The sequence below is a fragment of the Nomia melanderi genome, chromosome 4, assembly GCF_051020985.1.
Source record: "Nomia melanderi isolate GNS246 chromosome 4, iyNomMela1, whole genome shotgun sequence".
Classification (NCBI taxonomy): Eukaryota; Metazoa; Arthropoda; class Insecta; order Hymenoptera; family Halictidae; genus Nomia; species Nomia melanderi.
In genome coordinates this window covers 841,765-863,275 of record NC_135002.1, presented here as the reverse complement: position 1 = coordinate 863,275, position 21,511 = coordinate 841,765, and the positions used below count along the sequence as shown (strand labels likewise).

The following is a 21,511-nucleotide window of genomic DNA, read 5'->3' as shown; positions in this document are numbered from 1 at the left end:
CCAGGAATGCACAATTTCTTGCGAATATTCGAGAAACTGGAGCACCGCCGAACAGAAGGGAAGACGGACGGTTACTTTCCGTTGGGTTCCCGATCTTGAGGAACCGTTCGTGGGAAGTGACAAGGGTCCTTGTTCCCCCAGTATCGTTTCTCCGCGAGTACGGCTTCTTATAAGAATTCCAGGCCACGCATTATCGTCTTACATCGAGCCACTGCGCGATTACTCCCCTTTCGCGAGCTTCTTCTCCTGGAAATTCCGCAAACTGCGCTCTTCCGAACGAAACCGACGAGGTAATCGAACTGTCTGCTGCACGCATCTGAAATCCTTGGGAAATGCTGTAACGTATGCTTCAAACGTCTTTCTTACGCAAGATACTCCGTATGAAATGTTGAAACAGTGAAAAACAAGTTTCATAGAGTCTCTGAAAGTTACTCGAAAAAATACAATGTCCTGTTGTAATTATTTCAAAAGTAACAGAAGAAAAATGCGTCGGAAAATGTCACGAAGAAACGGATGTATCTTGTAGCTTGTTTATTTGTTGCTGTAAACAAGTTTCCTTTCAAGTTGTCCAACTTCGAATGTTTAATTTAGATGAAATTGTCGCTTATTATTTAATCAGTTGATGCTTGACGTTTATGAGATAGCAAATGGAAGATTAAGGGGAGCGAGGGTTGATACAATCCGATACGAACGAGTTTAAAACAATGAAAGCGGATTGATGAGGGGAGATTCCGGGCTGATTCCCATTTGATAGGATTAACTGGCACGGATACTCTGGTGCGTTTCCACGCTCCAACGCCCACGGCATTATTCCAGAAAATAACCCCCTAATGCAGCTCCCCCGTCGATTCGCAAATACGTGAGCGTTTACGGGCGCGTCGGAGGTGGTCGATCGGGCCCGTTCGTAAATCGACCGTGATTCCTTCGATTATCGGTAATTATCCTTCGAAATCCTGACAGTAATATGGGAATTATTACTAGATTAGATAGTTTTAAATTGCCAATTTATTGTTCTGATGTTTAAACGATTGAAAGTTTGGAAAGTTTGAAAGTTTGAAAGTTTGAAAGTTTGAAAGTTTGAAAATTTGAATATTTGAATATTTGGATATTTGAATATTTGAATATTTGAATATTTGAATATTTGAAAATTTGAAAATTTGAATATTTGAATATTTGAATATTTGAATATTTGAAAATTTGAAAATTTGAATATTTGAATATTTGAATATTAGAATATTTGAAAATTTAAAAATTTGAAAGTTTGAAAGTTTGAAAGTTTGAAAGTTTGAAAGTTTGAAAGTTTGAAAGTTTGAAAGTTTGAAAGTTTGTAAATTTGTATATTAGTGAATTAGTAAATTAGTGAATTTGTGGGTTTGTGGGTTTGAACTTGTTTCCCTTTTCACTTAACATTCGTGCTGACTGCGGCACACCTCGTACCTGTAAAAGGAAGACACTCGACGATTCGTCGAATCGTCGAAGGACATTCGAGGGCATCCTCGCAATAACAAATGCATCGTGTCGTTTTCCACGAAAGTCACATTTAATCGATAAACAGCTTTTTACAATCGAAGCGTCAACGATCGGACGCGGGTTTCCCCGCGCTCGGACTCATCACTCGCCAGGCATTCCCCGGTCGGTGATTCACATCAGTCCCGCGATCCGAGAAAGAAAGCGGTCGACACTGCAATAAATTAACCTAAATTGTCTTTACACATATGTACAATTCAATAAAAACGTGGATCTCGCGTCGTTGTTATTCACTCGCGTTCTTGTAACCGTAAAATCTGATTCGTCGCCTTCAGAATGCAGCTCGCGTCTATTTGCAACAAAGAAGCTTCCCGATTTTCAAATATTTCATTCTCCAAAATGCAATGAAATTAGAAAATGGATATGTATATTATACAATATATTGTACCTAAACCTTTGTAGAGCTCGAAATGCCATGTAATTGCATTCCACGGTTGAAAATTCGAAAAATTTAATTAAATTAATTATTTTCACGTCGACTTGAAGCATCCTCCACGGTATTCATATTTTCGTTAAATTTATTTGCCTGCGTGATTATTTTAAAAAGGAAACGGTTTCTCAAAAAATTTATGGTTTCAGCAGGAAAACCGTAAAGTAATTATCTTCGCGTCGACTATTCAAATTTTCGTTAAGTTTGTTTGCCTGCGTGATTAATTTTAAAGGGAAGGATTTTCGAAAAATTTATGATTTCAAAGGAAAACTCGCAAAGTAATTATCTCCACGTCGACTCGAAGCATCGTTCTCCTTGGTATTTGCATTTCCGTTAAGTTTTTTGCCTGCTCGATTGTTTCGTAAGAGAGAATGCTTTCCCGAAAAATTAACCGGTGGATTAAGAGGATCCGCTAATCCTATGTAATCCCGTGCGCATTGTTCTCTGAGGATGGAATACATACAATGATACTCGCAGTGTTGATACACGGATGAATACTGCCAGCTTATCTTTTCTATATACAGGGTGGTCCGTCGAAAACTGATCACGAGCGTCCCCGTTGTTCGCCGTATCGGGTACGCTGGCAATCAATTTAACGACCTGACCATCGTTTTCTCGCCACCAGCAATTATATTGCACAGGGTGCTGCCGCACGAACGAAATCGAACGGATAAAGAAGAATTTCGCATGAAATTTAACCACTTCCGGTGGAAAGACGCGCCACGTCGAGGTGCTTCTGCTACAGGAACGTCGGCGTGTTGTACACGTCGACAGGCAACTGTCACAGAAATGTCAATTTTCCGAATTGATTTGAGAAATATAATATGCAAGATTATTAACACGTTGAATGCCATGTTGTGCTATAGTTCACTCAATGAAACGACAATTATATGAAAGCATTTCTACATTGTAAGTGATGCTGCATAATGCAGTGACGTTCAGCTAGATGAACGTGGAATAGTAATGCAATTCGATCAAATGATTTTTCCATTCTGTGTGTTTTCCTCTGCGAAATCGTGCTGCGTTCAATGTGTTAATAAAAGAATTTAGTATTTATACGTGCGTAATTTCATCGGCAGTTGATGCGTTTTGTTACAGTTGACTATTCTGGCACGCGTGAATTTCTTTACACCGCAAGTGGTTAAAACACGGAACATCATTATTCCAAAACATATATAAAATGTTAACCCCAGTCGCCCGTTACACCCTGTATATCCTCGATTCAACGAAAGATACGAACGGTACGGACAGAAGTTGGACTTTCAATGAAATCGCTAAGATAAAGTTCGTTCGATCCGAATGAGAGTTAGTAAAATAATTAGCGTTACTCACGCGAGAATATTAAAAGATTCTGAATATCTGGACTCATCGACGCCATTTTGTTCTTCCGCACCGATCGTAATGGTTTGATATGTAAACCGGAAACCAGCTTGTCCGTGGCATACCTTAGGAGATCACTCGATGACTACTCGACGGTCACTCGAAGAATTCTCATTCGTTAGTTAAATGTATCGATTTTACTTTCCAATTTCTATCTTCGAACATCGATTCACTGTTGATAGATATCAAGCGATCTCCCAGCTGTGACTACCGTATCTCTTTTGGAAAGACGGGAATTCGCTGCGATGATGACCCGCGAACGGGCGGTCCGCCATCTTGAATCCGACGTTTCACAGTCGCCTCGCGAGGGAAAGTAAAATTTTCGTCGGAGCTGGCGATCCGATTGACAACAATTAATATGCAACTGTTAATTCGACCGCGATTACTTTCTGCAATCATTAATTACGCGCCGCGATCAACGTTATTTCGAATATACCGTTTATACGTAAGTTACGCGTGTAATCATATCAACGCCGGTAAATCAACTCGAAACGTACAGTATCAACACATTACCCCGATTAACGATTATAGAAAGTGATTCGAGTGATTTGTATTAAGCGTCACATGTTAATCGTCACTGACTGAACAGAAATTTTACTTTACAACGGAACTGGCTTACACCTTACACCTAACGATACACCTATTTTCCAACACCTTGGCAAGAAACGGAGAAAGTGCTCGAAGAAAGTAACCGAAGAAACCTCGTAGGATCTTCGAATCTACTCAGAATCCATTTTAAAGCTTTAATCTTCCGAAATTCGATCGTCTAAGACCTGAAAATCAGTTAGGATCACATACCGAACGATCGAAATCTTTCATCGGCATCCGATGATTCTTCCCCATCCTTGCCACGGTGTTCCCTATGAGACGACGCGCCCGAAATATTGCCGTCAGCTCTACGAGCTTCGAATAGCAAGTGTTTTTGATCCCTAGAGACTCACGAGGTCTTGCTGGATGATTTCTCGGTGCCTCAGTAGGCTCTCAGCCGCACTTCCATCTCGGGGTCCTGTCGGTGCGTCAAATGTGGCTCGATCCCGCTTCCGGCGCCGGTGCCGGCACCGCTCACGTGATGACCGTGGTGGTGATGGTGATGGTAATTTAGGTGGGGCGCACTGCTCCTGTAAGCACCACCGAAAACAACCATTATTGCAGAAATGACTTTGAAGAAAATGGTGTTGCAGAATTGTCTCTGAAGGAAATAGTTATCGTACAAATGTCTTTGAAGAACATAGTTGTTGCAGAATTGTCTTTGAAGAAAATAATTATCGCAGAATTTCGGTCGCCATCAACTATGACTTATAATAAAAACTTGCTCATTATTGCTATCCGTTTATCACTGAAATCTGTTATCATTCTAAATTGTTTATTACTGAAGTTGAGGACATTAACCACAAAGCTCATAGAAAACTTCTCAAAACAAAGTAATTAAGGAAACGTAGACTTCCGGTGCAAACGGCGATCACAAGTGACAGATAACTCATTTTGGAACTCTTTCAATAAATAACGATTATTTGATAAGACTTTTCAATTTCAGCTATAAAAACACGGTCTCAACTTACCTGTACGCTCTCTGTTTCTCGTCGAGGTCGCGTTGACGCTGGCTGTAACGTTCCACTTGGTCACGGAGGATCGCGTCTTCTTCGGCAGCGCGTTTCTCATCGAACTCCAGGCAACCGACACCGTCCAGCCTCTCCAGGTCGAGCCAGCCCCGCCATATCACGCACACACCGTTCATTATCAACTGTGATCTCAGGTGGACCTACACATATTTTCATTTCCGTTAAGAAACAGCTCTATCGAGCAACTAATTATTTCTATTCATTTAATGTTCGCCATCCAGAGCAAAATTTCACTCGATACATTAATTTCTGCTATTTCAATTATTCTCGAACAGTTGATTAAGCAACCTACAATTTTACTCATTTCCCGGCAGCGAATAGATCAATCGATTATCATCTAATCTCGATGATCTCGGACTACGACAGAACGCGCGAGATTATTCGATCGCTTCGAGTCTTCTCGTTCTTTTTCCAGAAGAAACGCACGATCGGGCAGAGCAATTTGAAACGAGCGAGAGCAACGAGCGGCGTTTGATGATCACGATGATCGCACCGTTTCCGCCGAGCCCCAGCTTGTACAGGGTGTTTCAAAAGTACACGTCACGACCACATCGTGAATCTACAGGTTTCTACACGTTTCATCTCACTCACAACTGGAGGTTCATCAGGAATTATATTACAGAATTCATCAATTGATGTTATACTTCGTGATACGTGTTACGTAATTTTTCATTATCTCGCAAGATTCGCAGCCTCGAAAGAGTCAACGTCACTCAAGGCTGCAGCAATCAACCCTTCGCGGTCGAATGTCGTCATAATTGAGATTCCGAGGTTTGACATCTAAATTCGAGAACTGCAACGAGTAATTGAATTATTCGAATGACGAGAGCTAGTGTTTTATTATTACTTGCGTAACTCAGCTTCTTTATGAAAAAGTTTTCGAAAAGTTTAAATTCTCCTCCGCAAAGGGTTGAAGTTACCACTAAAACTATAAACGAATCAAAATGACCCATTCCTGATTCTTCACTCATTCTTTTGCAATTATTAAAGTAAAATTCTTCTCTAAGAAATTATTAAAGAAGTCGATTTATCAATACGCGAACTGAATGATAAATCAATTAGTCTCGACAGATGCACTCTTCAAGTTTCTGCAGAGGAACTTTAAAAATTCGATTCGACTGCTCGGTATTTTTAGTGTTGAAATAAAGAGGAACGTAGAACACGTTCCTCTCGCCGAAGCCTTTATAATCACCGTGTTTGACGGTAATGAAAAATTGATTGCACATTATCTTGGTTGTCGAGACAAAGAAAAAAGGAACAATGTTTCACGTTTCTTGAAGCACCCTGTACATCGCGGACGCGTCGTGGGAGGGGTCTATTAAGGCTCGCAAACCCGTGTTCAGGTTTCAATCATGTTCCTGGCGCACCGGCCGCCCCTCTCCGCGGCGCGTTTCTTATTTCCAGAGAACGATTACGCAGATTGGACGCTACAAGCTTCGGGGAAAGATGAAATTGCGAGCCGGTGCACGGCGAACCTTCCCCGTTGAGGACAATCGAGGAAATCGGGTTTTAATGTGTAGAATGTATTAAATAATTCGAATTAGAAGCAAAGATAATCAACACTGAAGCTATCAGTCAAAATAACTGATTCCTCGTTTATTCATTCACAATAATTGAAAGCATGCGAATGCTTCTTCGAGAAATGATTCAAATAGATTTGATTTGATCTGCAAAATTATAAAGTCTTCTATATAATATTGAGCTTTGTATGATGCATCAATAGTCTCGTAAATCTCTAGGATTTACAAATCTTAGGAACATAGAAGAAAAGTGAAAGCAATGGAGTGAAGAATATCGAAAAACGCGGTCCGCTTTTATGGGTGGTAGCTGGTGAACAATTCACCCGAAACGCGAAAGGTCGGGAAGGGACCAGCCGACGGACCCGAAAAAACCTGGAGACGGGCAATTATCTCGTCCCGGCCGAACGGGGTAATTTTATTTCCTGACGAATGGCCCCGTTTCCGGTCGCCCCGCTCCGAAATTGCTCGCTCGAGGAAAACCTGTCGGTCGCTTCCTATTCGTTTTCGACTGCGCTCCGTTTTCCCTCCTTGCCCGGAGTAATTCTGACTCGGGATTCATCCGAGAAGTTCCTCGAGTCCCTTGTGAAAAGCGACGACTCCGGAAAATTCGGCGTCGGTCGATTATCGGTCGATCGAATGTTCCAATTACACGCGGCCGATTCCCGCGGCTCGATTATGATTGCACAAAGCGTCGCACGCTGCGCCGTCGCATTGTCGACAACCAGCTGTAAGCCTCGACGGGAACGAGGAAAAAAAGCTGCTGAAAAGCCCCGAGACTCGTAACGATGACTTTTCCGTCGACTTTTTTCGTTCCTTCGCGACGGGAAACGAGACTCCTATGTTTCCGCCGGTCGACTCGCCTGTAATTTCGATGTTTGTAACGATCGACGCGCTCCATTCGACGGGGTCAAAGGTTTCGGCTCCTCTTTCCTGCATTTTTCTCCTCTTTCCTCGTATTCGCAACGACTCCGTTCGATTTCGAGCAATCTTTCGTTTCCGGGATCCCGAGTGCATTCGTAAAGCTTCGTTTATTCCAAATCATCGCGTTTAAACTGGTGAAATGTTTCTTTTTCTGTCATTTCTACCGAAACGACTTAAAATTATTCGGAATCATAACGTTTATCAAACAAAATCACAGGTATCTGTTTCGTCGAAAACACTTGAAAACAATTTTCAACGACAAAAGGAACTGTTAGAAAATAAATGAAGAGGTTCGACGAACGTTCGAACGGCATGACGCTAATGATAAACGGAACGAGATGACGTCAGCCATCGCCGACAATTGATTCTGACATACAATACCGATGCCTGACGTACGAAACCGTCTCACGAATCGTAAAACCCGTGACGCGTCGGTGGGAAAGTCCGTTGAACAACGTTCCTCGAAGGATGCGCTCGACCCACGTACTCATTTGCATTTCCAAGTCCGATCTCAGGCTGATGTAAGCGAATTTCCGTTATCCGTCTTACGGGGAATTCGTAACACGCGTTTCAAAGAACAATCTCGTTCGAGGTACGCGGCTAACTGTACCGTTCCGAGTATGTACGACATTCGATTTCGAAACATAAAATTCGGAGCTTCGAATTCAACGTTCAACATTCAATTGTAGTTTTGTTGTATCGAGTCAAGTGGTGATTGAGAGAATGAAAGTGGAGAAAAATGCAGGATAGAGGAGCCGAAACCTTTGACCCCGTGATTTGAATGTACAAGTAACACTGTCAACGAACTGTCTTCCAACGAACACGTTGGACTCGCAGGAGCGAAGCGGAACCGAGCGCCCTAACAGCCAGAAAACAAGCGTTCAACCCTTCGTCGCGATGCAAATCGCGGCGGCCTCGTCATTAACGGGATCGCGACACGACGGAAAAAAGCCCGGAAAAAAAGCGGAGAGAAACAAATAAGGAGCCGAACCGTTGACAGCGGCTCGGCGCCGTTTCTCTCGTTCCCACGCGGACCGGGCGCGGAGAGACAAACAACGTCGGAGAATCCATTTCGCACCTTTTCTGTTCGCGCCGCGATGGGGCGTGACCCATTACGCGCTGGGTGCATAATAGCCGGCGATATTTAAACTGTAACGCGTGTCCTCAACCCTTTCGCCATTTGCATGTCGGCTCGCGGCGGGAGCGTCGCGCGGGGGGAGCGCGGGGGGAGCGCGACGGAGACGCAACGAGCCGGGCTGCCTGCTGGAACGAAAGGGGATGAAAAATCGGGAAAGGGTTGGAAAGGCACGAGAACAAGAAACAGGGCAAGAGAAAAAACGCGGGAATTGTCCCCGGGGGGAGGGAGGACCGGCTATTTCGACGGACGCTTTTGTTTTTCGGTAGGCGTAGCCGAGCCGCTGCGCCTTTTTGCTGCCTCCGGTCCACTAACGACCAGCACAATGCCCGGGACATTCGTCAACGAGTTAGCACATGGTCAGCGGAACGTCCTTTTGTCTACTTTTCGTCCGGATTCTTTAAATCGGCCGTTTTTTCCCTGTGATTTATGTTTGACTTCTATTCATGAGTCGAGACTCGGTTTTGGTGCTTCGAGCTTTGACTGCGAAGACGAGGTAACTCGACGGTGTTTGAATGGTACTGTTGTTTGGAGTATTTCTCTATTGAAATGTTTAACTAAATAAAGTGTAATTTATCAGTTCAAGATAATTAGAATAGAGAAGTATGAAGAATTATGGCCAGGCGTTTTGGTGGCGAAACGCAGGGGTTAAAGGTGCAAGCGGTTTTTGCAGTTATTCCAACTCGAATTTTACGATTCGAAGGGTTGGAGATGGTTCGAGGAACCAGAGCGATTCTAGGGAATTGCGTTCGGCCGGTTGGAAGGGCTACCGAACAACCTGGCCGAGTTGTAAATCATCCTGACCTAAGTCAAGGAAAATTTACGTTCTGAAACGTGAGTATCTCCCGGCGGTATTAACGCTCGAACGTTGTATTTCTTTCGTTTTTTTTCTTCAAGAAAGAATTTAGTCGTGAACTAGATTGTGAATAAAGTGTTTACTTCATTGCAAGACATATTCATTCCACGGAACCTATAATTGTAACAGAATTCTACAGGATAAGCGAATCATATCCTTCGTCGTATATTTCCGAACCTCCTAAGAATCTCTTATCGTTCGAAAAACTCAAGACTCGTGGAATATCGAGTTAATTCCTCAAACCGTCCACGTGACAAGAGCGAAGAATCCGAAAGGCGCAACGAAGGTTCAAGCGAACGGTCGACCGAGAAAGGGCGCGCGAAGCGAGCGCGAACGAGCTAGTGCCCCGATAAGATCGCGGCGGGTTTGCGCCAGGAGCTCGGAGCGTTCACCCTTTTCATTTAGCCGGCTCTTTATCGACTTCTATCTCGATCGCGAGATCTCTCTGCCCTTAATTATTTCCTCTCCGCGGGGAACGGCCGCGCAGACAATGGCCGCGGACACGTGCTGCCGCGCGTCGCTCTTTATTGCCGCCTCTTTCCCTCCGCTGCTCATTGTCGTTTAAAACAAAACGGTAGCCGCGGGTCGCCGTGTAAACAACCGGGCCGTTCCAGCAGTTTCGCGTCTCCTCGTTTTCGAGCTGGGAAATAATGAGTCGCGCGCGGCCGGCCGCCCTCTGGCTCCCCGATAGGCACCGGGACCAATCTAGATGTCATCGATCGGTTTAATAGCTGCTGTACCATTGCAAATGCTCCTGCAGTCTTTGCGAATGCGAGGAAGGGAATCGGGGATTGATCAAGATTCCGAAGAATAAGCTGTTGTGTCGAGCTGGCCTTCATACAGAGTGTTTCGCGAGAACGAAACCGAATGGAGCAATTATTCCGTTGAAAATATACTTAAATTTTTTGATTCTTTCATATTGCATTTGCAACAGTTTTTCTCGAGCTTTGAAAATTTGGGCCCTATAAACAAAAACAATAACATTTTAACCCTTTGCGGACGAATGTCGACATTTCGGCGAGACGAAATTCTCATATTTGGAAGAGTAAGTCGCGAACAAATGATTTAATTAGCGAAACAGCGAGAGATCGGCACGTAGTTTCCTTTTTTTCTATTAAGTAAGTAATTGATATATAATTCAGCTTCATCTTTTGAAAGGGTTAATCATTCCTTTTAATCTCATAAGTGACTGAAAGTCACATCGTGGTATGATTCGTTAGAAAAACACGTACGATTAAGGTCTCGATTATCTTTTGTGTGGACACTATGTGCCTTCTATTCTACGTTCCATAGACTGATACCTCGTACAAAGTTTAATAAAATTGAACGGTAATTCCGCTTAGACCGAACGGTCGCCTCCGAGCGCAAATGAACAGGAAATCGCGAGACTGTGGGTTTCCCTTGGAATTGTTCGCCCGACGTCGGGACGTACAAAAGTGAAACGGTCGTTTCGACTTGTTCGGGTCCGAAACCGTTTCAGGATCCTTCCCAAAGGATCCTTCCGTTCGGAGGACCCGAAGAGGGACGCTGGTCGAGATTTATGAGCCATTAGGCGTCGAGTGACTGGTAAAGTCTTCGGACATCTGGCAACGGGTCGCCTCGACCCGCTTGACGGATTTGGAAAAGCGCTAATTGGTTGTAGTAGCTGCTAATGGGCCGAATGAATTCCCCGAGCCGAGAAAGTCACGCGATTCTAATTCGAAGTCTCGACGTGTTTCGTAAACACTCGATGCAACTTGCTTCGGTAATCATTATTCACCAGAAGGGACTTCGATCATCGCGTACAGTTGGATTTCAAACTGTAGTTGTGTCCTCAATTAAAGAGAGCATCTCGGGTCGCGTTGCATATAATAGTTGTTTTAATAAATATTGGGAACGCGATGTTATTCAGTCGTTTACTCGAGGGAAGCAAATGAAGAGTTGGGATCGTTGAATATTCGAATATCTGAAAATCCTCGTGCGCAATCGTTGGACTAATGCTCGCGAAACCGCACGCACCGGCTAGAAAATGGCGGATTCCCGACGCAGTTATCGATCGCCATACTGTCGCCCCTCCGTCGGCGTCGGCGTACAAGAATATGTCCCTCCGCAAGACTCGAAGAATGATTTTCCGCGACGCTACACGTTCCAAATAAACACATCGAGTAGAAACATCCACGAAACTCTACTAAAATTCGTTTTCTTAACATTTACATTAAGCAATCTGTTTCTGCAATCGCATTGCAAAGTCCCTAATACTCTTACATTTCACGGGAGTATAAATAATTTTAATTATTCGACACTAGAACTACCGAGACACACTGGCAACTTCAAATTTCTCTTAAATTCTTCTTATCGAGATTCTGATTGACGATTCAATTTGCGTATTAACCAATTTCTTTAGTAATTTCGCAGAGAAGCATTCGTTATCTTTTTAATAGTTAGGATAGAATTTAGGAATGGATCAATTTGAACTATTTAGTGGTTCTAGTGTTAAAATCTCCCAGAAGATTAATGGTACATATAAATTTCCAACGAACGTAACAAAAGAAACTCGATATCGATGATTCCGAGCAGTCCGATAGTTCCACTGATGATTACTTAATGGTTGCCAGGTTTCAAGAGTCTCCCGGAGAAGCTTGTCGCGATTATGGGCCGGATGTTCGAGCGAGCCCCCTGCGGACCGAAAAATTTGGGACCGGACGCGTTTCTCGTTGCGTGGGGAACACCGATACGCTGACACCATTGTCCGGCAGACAGAAACTGATACTAAATTGTCCGTGGGGCGACAACGACGCGTCCCGGGACACACGATCCCAAGGACACGAAAACTAGACGTCCCGTTCAGCGATACGCCATTTGTCAGCACGCAATCGGCCAATTAGAGCAACAATCACGGACACTTTGCTGCCGACACGGTTTCGATAGGCGGCTACCAATCGATTCGTTCGATGTCTCGCTTTCGAAAGGTTTCCCGTCGACTTCGAGCTCGAACTAAACCTTCCAGATCGTCCTTTTTCACCGAACATTAATAATTAGTATCGTTATTAAGCAAATAGCGTGATATAAGGATTATGCAGATAATTAATCATTCGTCCTATTTATCTTCGTTAGGAAAGAACAGTTATGCAGGAGGCTCAAGATTTTCGTGGCAGTTAATGTGTTAACGATATTACGTTTCTCTTCATTAACAGTTAATTAATCTGATCTCTACTATCGAAGGCATCCGTTCGTCGGCCTGCCCTACTTACCTCGATTAACCTTTTACACTCCAATGCCCACTCCCAGTCGATTCGACGCACACAAATTATCAAATTCAGCGTGTAATATTCAGTTGCTCTCAAAAATCGTCCGTTTCATTCGGAGAACTTTGAATATTTCTACACAACACACTTGAAACACTTTTGAAGTGCGAAGAGTTACAGATTATCTATGTTATTGTTAAAAATTGTTATATGCCAATTTTGAGGGCGGAACCAATAGGAATCCATTTTTTTAAGCACTCTGAACGAGAAGAATGCTTTCTCTTCTGTCCATTGATTGTCAAAACGAAGCTTACCTTGCCGCAATCCTTCTCAAAATCACAGTCGCTGATCTCGACTGCGTAATTTCCGGATGCACTGCCAAAAACGAGCTGGAGGTTCGTTCCGGTCGCCGCGAACGCGATCTCCGTGTGGCCCTCTCGGCAGCCATTTTGGAAGCGCACGCGACGTTCTTCGACTGGCCTGTCCCGGAATCCGGTGTATCTGACCTGGAAAAATCAAATTTCGCCGATGTTTCTCACCGTTTCTCATTCATCTTTCTACAAACTGCATCTCGACGAACGGAACATACTAAAATTTGAGAAGATGCAGTTCAAATTGAAAGAACATGCTTAAGCCGATTTAACAGGTTGACAGAGGCATTTTCAGTTAGCTGGGCCACTGACATTGTCCCTTCGAATATTTCATGCTCGTAATATAGCAGTGGGTTAGTTAATGAATTTCTTCAGTTCTAAGACTGATTTCTGAAGTTTCTAATACGAGAAGAATACACTGCGATCGCAGTGAGTCAACCTGTTAACTCCGCCGCCGCCCGTATCGATGACACATTGAGAAATCCGATCGCCAATACGTTTTCCTTATAGCTAATCGACGCGTCAACACATCAGGCGAGGCATGTAATAACAGTGAAAAGAACGAATAAACGAATGATGATTGCCGGAATGGACGTAGTGGCCGGGATAAGCGGAACCGGTGATCGTTTCGTAAGCGTCGGGAAACCCGAGTTTCCTTTAATCGGAATGCATATGGAAATGTGGAATAACGTCGATTTTCATTCTTTCTCGTGAGTTTATTCCGTGCTCTTTGAACACTGATCGTATTGCGCAATTTTGAAATGCAGTAAATCATCTCGTTAAGAAGCTTCCATCGAGAGGAGTTTCATAGCTGAATGTAATCGATGAATGGGAATAACTAGTTCACAGTTTCACCTGTTCACGTAACAATAAGGAATTTCGATACTATTGCAGAATTGAAAGCTGTTATATAAGCAAAAGTTAACCGTCTTTTAGAGAGTAACCCAGTAGCACACAATCTTCGCTGTCATTGTCGTATTTAACCGGAGGACACTCTAAACATTATTTAACACTGAAGTGTGGTCACCGAAGGTTTCGTAGATTTCAATTTTCGTCTGCAAAGGATTAACTTCTCGAGGATCGTGCCAAAATCACTTGTGACTGAGCACGACAGGACAAGATCACTACGTTTCCGTTCATCTACATTGAACATTCACATTTGAAGAATGTAAATGAACCTGCGATTCTTCGCGGAAAATCTTCGACGCTAGAAAGCGAGAAGAATCTCAATGGTGTCGGAATTTTCACTTGCGAACGCATCGTTAGGTCCCGGTGTACTCGACATTATCGCGACAATATGGAATTGACTATAAAACGCAGCAATGGATGTAGGACCACTGACAAATTCACACTTTCACCGATAAAACCGAAGGTTCACGGATTCACTTGATCGCTTAACACGTTCCGTGCCACGGAAATTTCCGTATAATATCTAAATAAATATAATAAATAAAGAACATTAACCTGACAACTTAGTATCATATTAAAAAAATCAATACAAAACAAAATATAACCGAAATATCCGAGACAATCCAAGAATATTCAAGGAATATCAACGTTTTCGTTCATTTTGATATATTTTGATATTCCGTTATCATGTGTCCCAAAATTATTTTCCTACAGAGATTCGCATGTACCATATGTGGTCCATGTTTCACTGAACGCGAGTAAACTCTAATCCTATGATCTAAATCCTATATAAAACCATAAGGACCAACTCTTACGGTTCACCAACAAATCGAAGTAACAACCCCCAAGTTCAAAGAACCCAATAAAATTCTCCACCGCAACCTGTCAAACTTAAATCTCCGTCAAACCGTAACTTAACTTAACCAGTTAAGTGTGGAATTTAGTTTCAAAAAATAAATAATCCATCGTTGAAAAATTTAGCACCATTAAGAGTTTTAAGATGACGTGTATACTCCTCAAACCTTAACGCAACCTAAGCTCCAAATGAACCTTAACTCATAGTACGAAGACAAAGCTGAAACAGCCTAAATCATGCAACCCTTTCATCCACCCCGTCACTGAGCAAAACTACAGACTGGTACCGGTCGCGAGCTAAAATGTCAGACTTGCCTCGCTCTCTCTGCTAAGTCTCCTGAACAACTCGTCCGTCTCAAACTTCCCCTTCTGATCCAGTACGACCCGGGGCACCTTGAAGATCAGCCTGGGTCGCCTCTGCTCGTACAGGCCCATGCCGTCGAAGGGCAGCACGCTGACACCCAGCCCGGCAGCTCCTCCGGCGTGTTCACTCATGGTGTGCATCATCTTAAGACTGTCCAGCGATACGAGCACTTGCGAGGGAAGTATCTCCGAGCGGTATCCCGAACAAGGATCAAAGGCACCGGCGACGAGCACAGAACCGCGCACAGTGGACAGTGCCGTTCGGCGTTCCAGTCAGAACTAAAGGACTCAGAACACGGAAGGCGGCTGGATCCCGAATTAGGGTACGCCCATGGCACCTCCCATTGGTAGCCTCCGCCACGACCAGCGCGACCGGTTGGGGGAGCCGTTAGGGGACTCGCTGCCCGTTCGATAGAGTAGTGGAATTGAATTCTATTCACCGCCGCGCGGAATTGTATTCGCTGCGACAGTGGAGGATTCTGGGGATGCTGTTGCTGATAGTTGTAGATATCACTTGCAGACTAAGAACTTACAGGGCAACTATGCTACTTATGGAGTACCGGTGGATGAAACAGTAGTGACATCCTGGATGCGATTGGCCGGAGGTGCAGGAGAAAGTGGGCGGCGCGATCGGAGCATTGGCGTCGAATTCGGATTCTTCGGGTTTTAACCCTTAGGACGAAGGTTCTCTAAACTATACGAAACCTGTAGATTCTGCTAAATCACAGATCGAATGTATAAGTAGTATGGAATAAGGAAATTATGGACTGGTTTTTACTGTACAAGTAAATTGAAAGAAGATTGCAACTCAAAATCTGATAGTCCCGTTGTTAAAAGACAATCGACCGAAAATGAGGCGAACTGGTGAAGCTGGGCTGCAGGGAAAATAGACAAGATTGAATAGATTCCTCGTTAAGTTAGTTGAAAAAAACGTCACCTATATCTCATAAAAATAAATTGAGTATTTCTACTGACAAATTTCTCGAGTGCAGAGGGTTAATCCTGTGCCTAAAAAGTAATCTGAAAAGAAGATACCCTAGTCAGCTGGTAGCAAAGAGATCGGCTGCGCGGAGGGCAGACAGCGGATTCCAGGGATGATGAAAGGGATGGGCGAGGCGTCGAGTGGCTCGGAGCGGCACGAGGATAATGTAATACAGTGTATCAGATCATCGAGTACGGGGATTGGCCGGCGTATCCGATATACGTGTCAGGGGGTGCCTGTTTTCGAGCCGGTCCTCCGCTCGCGTTGTAACAGCGTGTTCCCCCTCGAGCGAGGAGATCTTCATCGTCTCGTCCCGCTCTCTTTCCGTTTCACCCCCTACCTCGAGCGGCGAGGGCTCATCCATTTGAGAGGATTGTTGTTGAGGATCTCGCGATTAAGATCGACGATCCCTTGCGTCGCCCGTCATTCATGCCTATACACGATGTCGGGGAAATGGGGAAAATGGCAATACCGGGGAAGATCGGATGAACAGAATGCTTTTTGATACTATAAGGGTTTTAGGGATGTTTTGGAGGTTCAAACTTATATTTTGAAAATTTCAGAAATTGATCATTATGTGGTACATTAGAAAGCCGAGCGCGATCGGCCTTGCGAGAAATTGTTTTTAGAGCGGGTCGTCGGCCGTTCGTCTTTGAGGTGAACGAGCGATAAACAATAATAACGAGCAACGTACGACCTGAAGGGTAGTGACTCCGAACGTGTGGTTCCTGTATAAACGACATAGGTCGCAAGTTAGACAATTAGCAAACAGTAAACATCAAGCGTATCGGTGTCTTCTGTTTTCGGCGATCTGCGCTTCGTCGTATATCGTTCATTATATTAATAAAGCGTTAATTATTTCCTACGTATATAGATACTGTACAGTCATTATACGAAGGAATGTGTTTTAATATTGCAAGAGGTTCGTGCGAATGTTCGAAACTTCAAGAGATTGGTGAATATCCGCAAGAATGGATATGTTGATTACTAACTGGTAATCATTACGTCTCTACTTATATATAATAAACGTTGTTTAGCAGGCACGGTTTCCGACATTAATTCCCCCTGGTTCCAAAATATTGCGGTTGCAAGCGTCTCTTACCTGCCGACGCCATTATAGCTTTACAATTGTTTACCCTGCATTTAGCTTGGGTACGTTAGAAGGCGGGAGCTAATGGTTAATAACCGTGTGCGTGCTTTCTTCCTAGCACATTAATTCTTCTTTCTTCCTACGGTAACTACAATTACTTGAACCGAGCTTGCAATGTTGCAGGGTAAACAGAAGAAGCTCAAAGTGCACGGCGGTCGGCTCGGCCAGGAACAAAGACGCCATTGCTATCGGGCCCTCATTTTGAGCCACACGTTAGCTCGCCTCATGCGAGTAACTATGACCTCTCACACAACCAGAACTGTCTTCCACAGAAGCAAATGTAACTCCAAAAACGGATAGCATTTCGGCTAGGTCGACATCCAGCGAAGTCACAGAATGATGCACTAAATGGTTTGTTTGCAGAGGATCCGGGAGTGTTGAAGTACTTCCAAATAAAGGGAAATAGGGGTTCCCCTCTGCCGCAGGTAGCTAAATATTATTTCATTTCGCCGAGCCAGGAAAACCTGGGAGCTCATTCCGCACTGGCCATTTTTACGACTGGAGTACGGGTTTATTGCGGCCTGCGTCTTTTTGGTTCGGTCCTTCGGTTATGGCGGCACGGATATCTCGCAGATCGTATTAAAGAAGTCGTGGGCAAATGCTGTCCTCCTCTTTGTAATGAAATTGGGTGACAAAATGGGGACCAACCGTCACTTACCTGGCCGGGAGGTAAGACGCTTATGTTTATTTTCAGTTCCGACATTTCGATTCCTCGGTTAAGCGGGATGGCTGGCGGTAGTTTTTATGACATTATGGCAGAGCGGTTTACGACTTAACTGAATACGCCGCGTACAGAATCGCCGGCGATGGCGTTGCAACAACGGCATTGGAAACAGTGTTAGCCGTTCGCAGTCGAGAAGTGACTGTCGGTCACCGTTCGACGGAACCCGGGGAACCTGGAATTATTCAACTGTAAAATCTAATGACCGGTATTCAAATCAGTGTAATTCAAATTTGTACAGAACTTTTCTTTCTATTAGTCGAGAGAGATGCCATTCGTGCCTCGTAAAGGAGTACTGAATATTTATAGGGAAAGTATTGTCCAGTGCCAAGGGTTAATCCCTTTTGCAATAACGAAGTGAACGTTTTATATAGAATTTAACGTAAATATTGCTCAATTCTTAGAGCTTAATTCTTATATACCATAAAAATTAGTTCCAGTTGCTGATAGATTACAAAACCATCTAGAGTGCTAAGTGTTAAATGTTTGGTAGTTCTAGTGTTAATTAATGAAACTCGCGCTGAAGATTTCACTAATTTAACAACAACCAACATTTTCCATTACCCACGGATCAAATCAAACAACTATTTTTCTATTATCGATGTATTATCTTCAAATGAACTGTCCACTTCTGATAGAATAGAAAATTTTCTTGCATTTCTTCTGAATTGTTGATAGTAAAATATTACTGGAGATCAGTAGCGAAAATAAATAGTACGCCAAGGGGTTAATTTCGCGCGCTCGTTCACGAAGGCCGGAAAAACGCTCGTCAGGGGATTCCCGCCCCTTATCGAGCAGGATTGGTGCAACGGCCGCGCCAATCGCAGCTTCCGACACTACTGTCGTCGTTTCTTTGTAGGGATTCCCCTCCGCCGCTCTCGCGGGACTTTCTTTGCTGACGGAAATTCGAAACAAACGCGTGGGGCGAATATTCCAGCGTTATATCTATATATCTACTATATAATATATCTACTCGATAGTTTTCGCTAGAAATGTTCAATGAATTGTACATTAAGGGGCGAAAACTGGGGCTGTTTAATTTCAATAAATTCTTAATTATAGTTTCAATATCATGGAGGAACTCGAGGATTTACTTGAAACTTACTAAAGAGTATAGTTTGAAAAATGAGTTTCAATTAAGAATAGAAAAATGTTTGCGCAAACGTTGAAAATTATTCTATCCGATTAGACTCTTAACTTTCAATTTGTCCGTCTCGTTTGAAACGGAACCAGTGAAAGCAGACGCTTGTCCTGTTTAATCGCAGCACTCATCATTAATATTATAAATAATCGACGTGATTACCATATTACCAGATAATGCAATCTATTAATGTAAAGGATTGTAATCAGGAATTCACAGAAAATTCGTAAGTAGTTTGAAAAATGAGAAGAATGTTTGCCCAAGCGTTGAAAACGATTTTATTTTTAATTATTCCACTCGATTCTCTTAACTTTCAATTTGTCTGTTCCGTTTGAAACGGAGCCAGTGAAAACAGACGCTTGTCGCGGGCCTAACGAAACACGACACGCCAAACGAGGAGCAGATCGATAGAGACCGGTCGCGTTGCTAAAGAAACTCGCTAATGGTGCCGCGCACGCCGTGTAAACACTCGTGGCGGAGTTCCGTTGATCGAACAACCATGTCCTGCGAGAAGAAAAGTCCTGCCAGCTCGAGCACCTGGGAACAGAAAGCCTACGAACGACATCGTATGAAAGTAAGTAAGGAAAGTCCTCGAAATTAATATTTAACATTCTCTAATTAGACACACGATGGTTTTTGAAGTTAACTTCAAGAGAAACAAAGCTTTTTTATCCTATTTCACAGACCGATGCATATACAATATTCAATATCAAATTTTATAGTTTCACTATAAACTATAATTTACTATAAATTATAAATTACTGTAATTATAAAATTTGATATCATGATTGATTGTTATGATTTATGGAATCAAGTGGTGACTGAGTCATCTCTCGAGCGCAATGGTTAATTAGAACTAAATCTGAGAATCTAATCATCTTTGGTAGACACGATTGCAACGCAGAATTCGATCTTATTTGTTAATGTATTAATAATAATTGTGCTTCAGGTGATGAGAGCAACTTGCGCGATAGACGTGAATCCTCCGAAAGGCAGGCCACACGTGGTCTCGAACGCGAAGGGGTTGCAACTGGAAAGAGAAAAGCAGGATCGCATCCTGCGGGAGAATTTCATTCTTTTGAAGAAACTGCGCGACATCATGCATCGGAAACGGCCCACGGTGGAAAGCCAGAGACTGAAGTGGGACGAATCTCGATGCATCAGGACTCGTTGATCGGGATTTGCCATTTTGTTCTCAGTGATTCTCGCGTGATGTACGATAACGAACCATTGTAGCACGAAGATATTGCTCTAACCCTTTGCGAGCGAAGCTAAATTGCACATCGAGTGCTTAAACAATAGAAAAAGGAAACTATACACCGATCACTTGCCATTCGAGTAATTAACCCTTTGAACTCTGTAGGCTCGAATATTGCACCAGTTGTAATATCAAATATTTCAATGAATCTTAAAGAAACTACCCTGAAATTCCCATTTTCGCTAGGAATACTATAAAAATTAGTTGCAGTTGCTGATAGATTACAAAACAACGTGGAGTGCTAAGGGTTAAATCATTCGTTTGCAACATGAACATTTCATCTGAATGTCGACGTTCGTCTGCAAAGGGTTAAGGTCATTCTCAAATATGTGAGAAAATTTTTTAAGCCACGTTTTTTAATATGAATAAAATATTAAATATTATAACTAGAAAAATAGTTTTAAGTGGAAATTTCGAGTTTTTTGATACCTTCGGTAGAAAGTGTTAAATTTTTTATTTGGTTACCATCTGTGACGAGTACTTGCGCTGTCGGTTACATACCGACAGAAATTTACCGACTGTGTTGCCAAAAGTCTGACAAATTCTGACAAATTCTGACAAATCTGATTGAACTGAAATGTTGCCTATAAATCCCTTTTATTAAAAATAATGTTTGCAAAGAGGATTTTTTAATGCGGAAGTTAAGATGCACAATTTGTTGGTAACGAAGATTTTCCTGTGCCCACAGTCGAAAATGACGTATTCTATCATCGACCATGGACATCTTATGGGACCTCATAGCTTATGGTCTAAAATACCGATCGTGTAGAAATGGCACCGGTATGGTTAGGTTAGATTACATGGATAATCTGTATAATAGTGTTGAACTCGCAAAAGAACTACTTTTGAAACAAATTCGAATGTGTGGAACAATAAGGCCTCACAGAGGACTACCAGCTTTTTTAAAAAATGCAAAATTGAAAAAATCGGAATCTTTGTTTAAACGACAAAGACAAATACTTTTGCAGTTGTGGCAAACCATGGAAAACAGAGTTGGAAGAATGATTTCTACAATTCACAATGCAGAAATTGTTGATACTGGAAAGATTTGTAGGAAACCTGGCTGATCTATTCAAAAGCCCCGATGTATTCTTGATTATGATCAGCATATGAAAGGAGTGGATCGGGCTGATCAATATCTTAGCTATT

At 43.0% G+C, this 21,511-nt stretch overlaps 2 protein-coding genes across 6 annotated transcripts; one reads left to right on the top strand and one right to left on the bottom strand.

The window, feature by feature from the left end:
- Window positions 1-1,518: 1,518 nt before the first annotated feature.
- LOC116434796 (protein big brother) lies at window positions 1,519-15,423 on the bottom strand. The gene is made up of 4 exons (XM_031993546.2): window positions 15,063-15,423; window positions 12,927-13,118; window positions 4,897-5,096; window positions 1,519-4,455 (listed from the first exon to the last, which is right to left on the bottom strand). Exons 1-4 carry the CDS (start codon window positions 15,252-15,254, stop codon window positions 4,308-4,310), a joined length of 732 nt encoding a protein of 243 aa, XP_031849406.1. The 5' UTR covers window positions 15,255-15,423; the 3' UTR covers window positions 1,519-4,307.
- A 2,540-nt stretch (window positions 15,424-17,963) lies between these two features.
- Window positions 17,964-20,723, top strand: LOC116434794 (uncharacterized protein CFAP97D2). Of its 5 annotated transcripts, none has more exons than XM_031993543.2 (4): window positions 17,964-18,171; window positions 19,314-19,330; window positions 19,451-19,678; window positions 20,054-20,723. In XM_031993543.2, exons 3-4 carry the CDS (start codon window positions 19,547-19,549, stop codon window positions 20,276-20,278), a joined length of 357 nt encoding a protein of 118 aa, XP_031849403.1. In that variant the 5' UTR covers window positions 17,964-18,171; window positions 19,314-19,330; window positions 19,451-19,546; the 3' UTR covers window positions 20,279-20,723. The 5 variants fall into 5 exon arrangements, with proteins under 5 accessions (XP_031849403.1, XP_031849398.1, XP_031849401.1 ...); XM_031993538.2 differs by having other exon boundaries at window positions 19,026-19,330; XM_031993539.2 differs by lacking the exon at window positions 17,964-18,171 and adding an exon at window positions 18,773-19,074 and having other exon boundaries at window positions 19,278-19,330.
- Window positions 20,724-21,511: the final 788 nt, after the last annotated feature.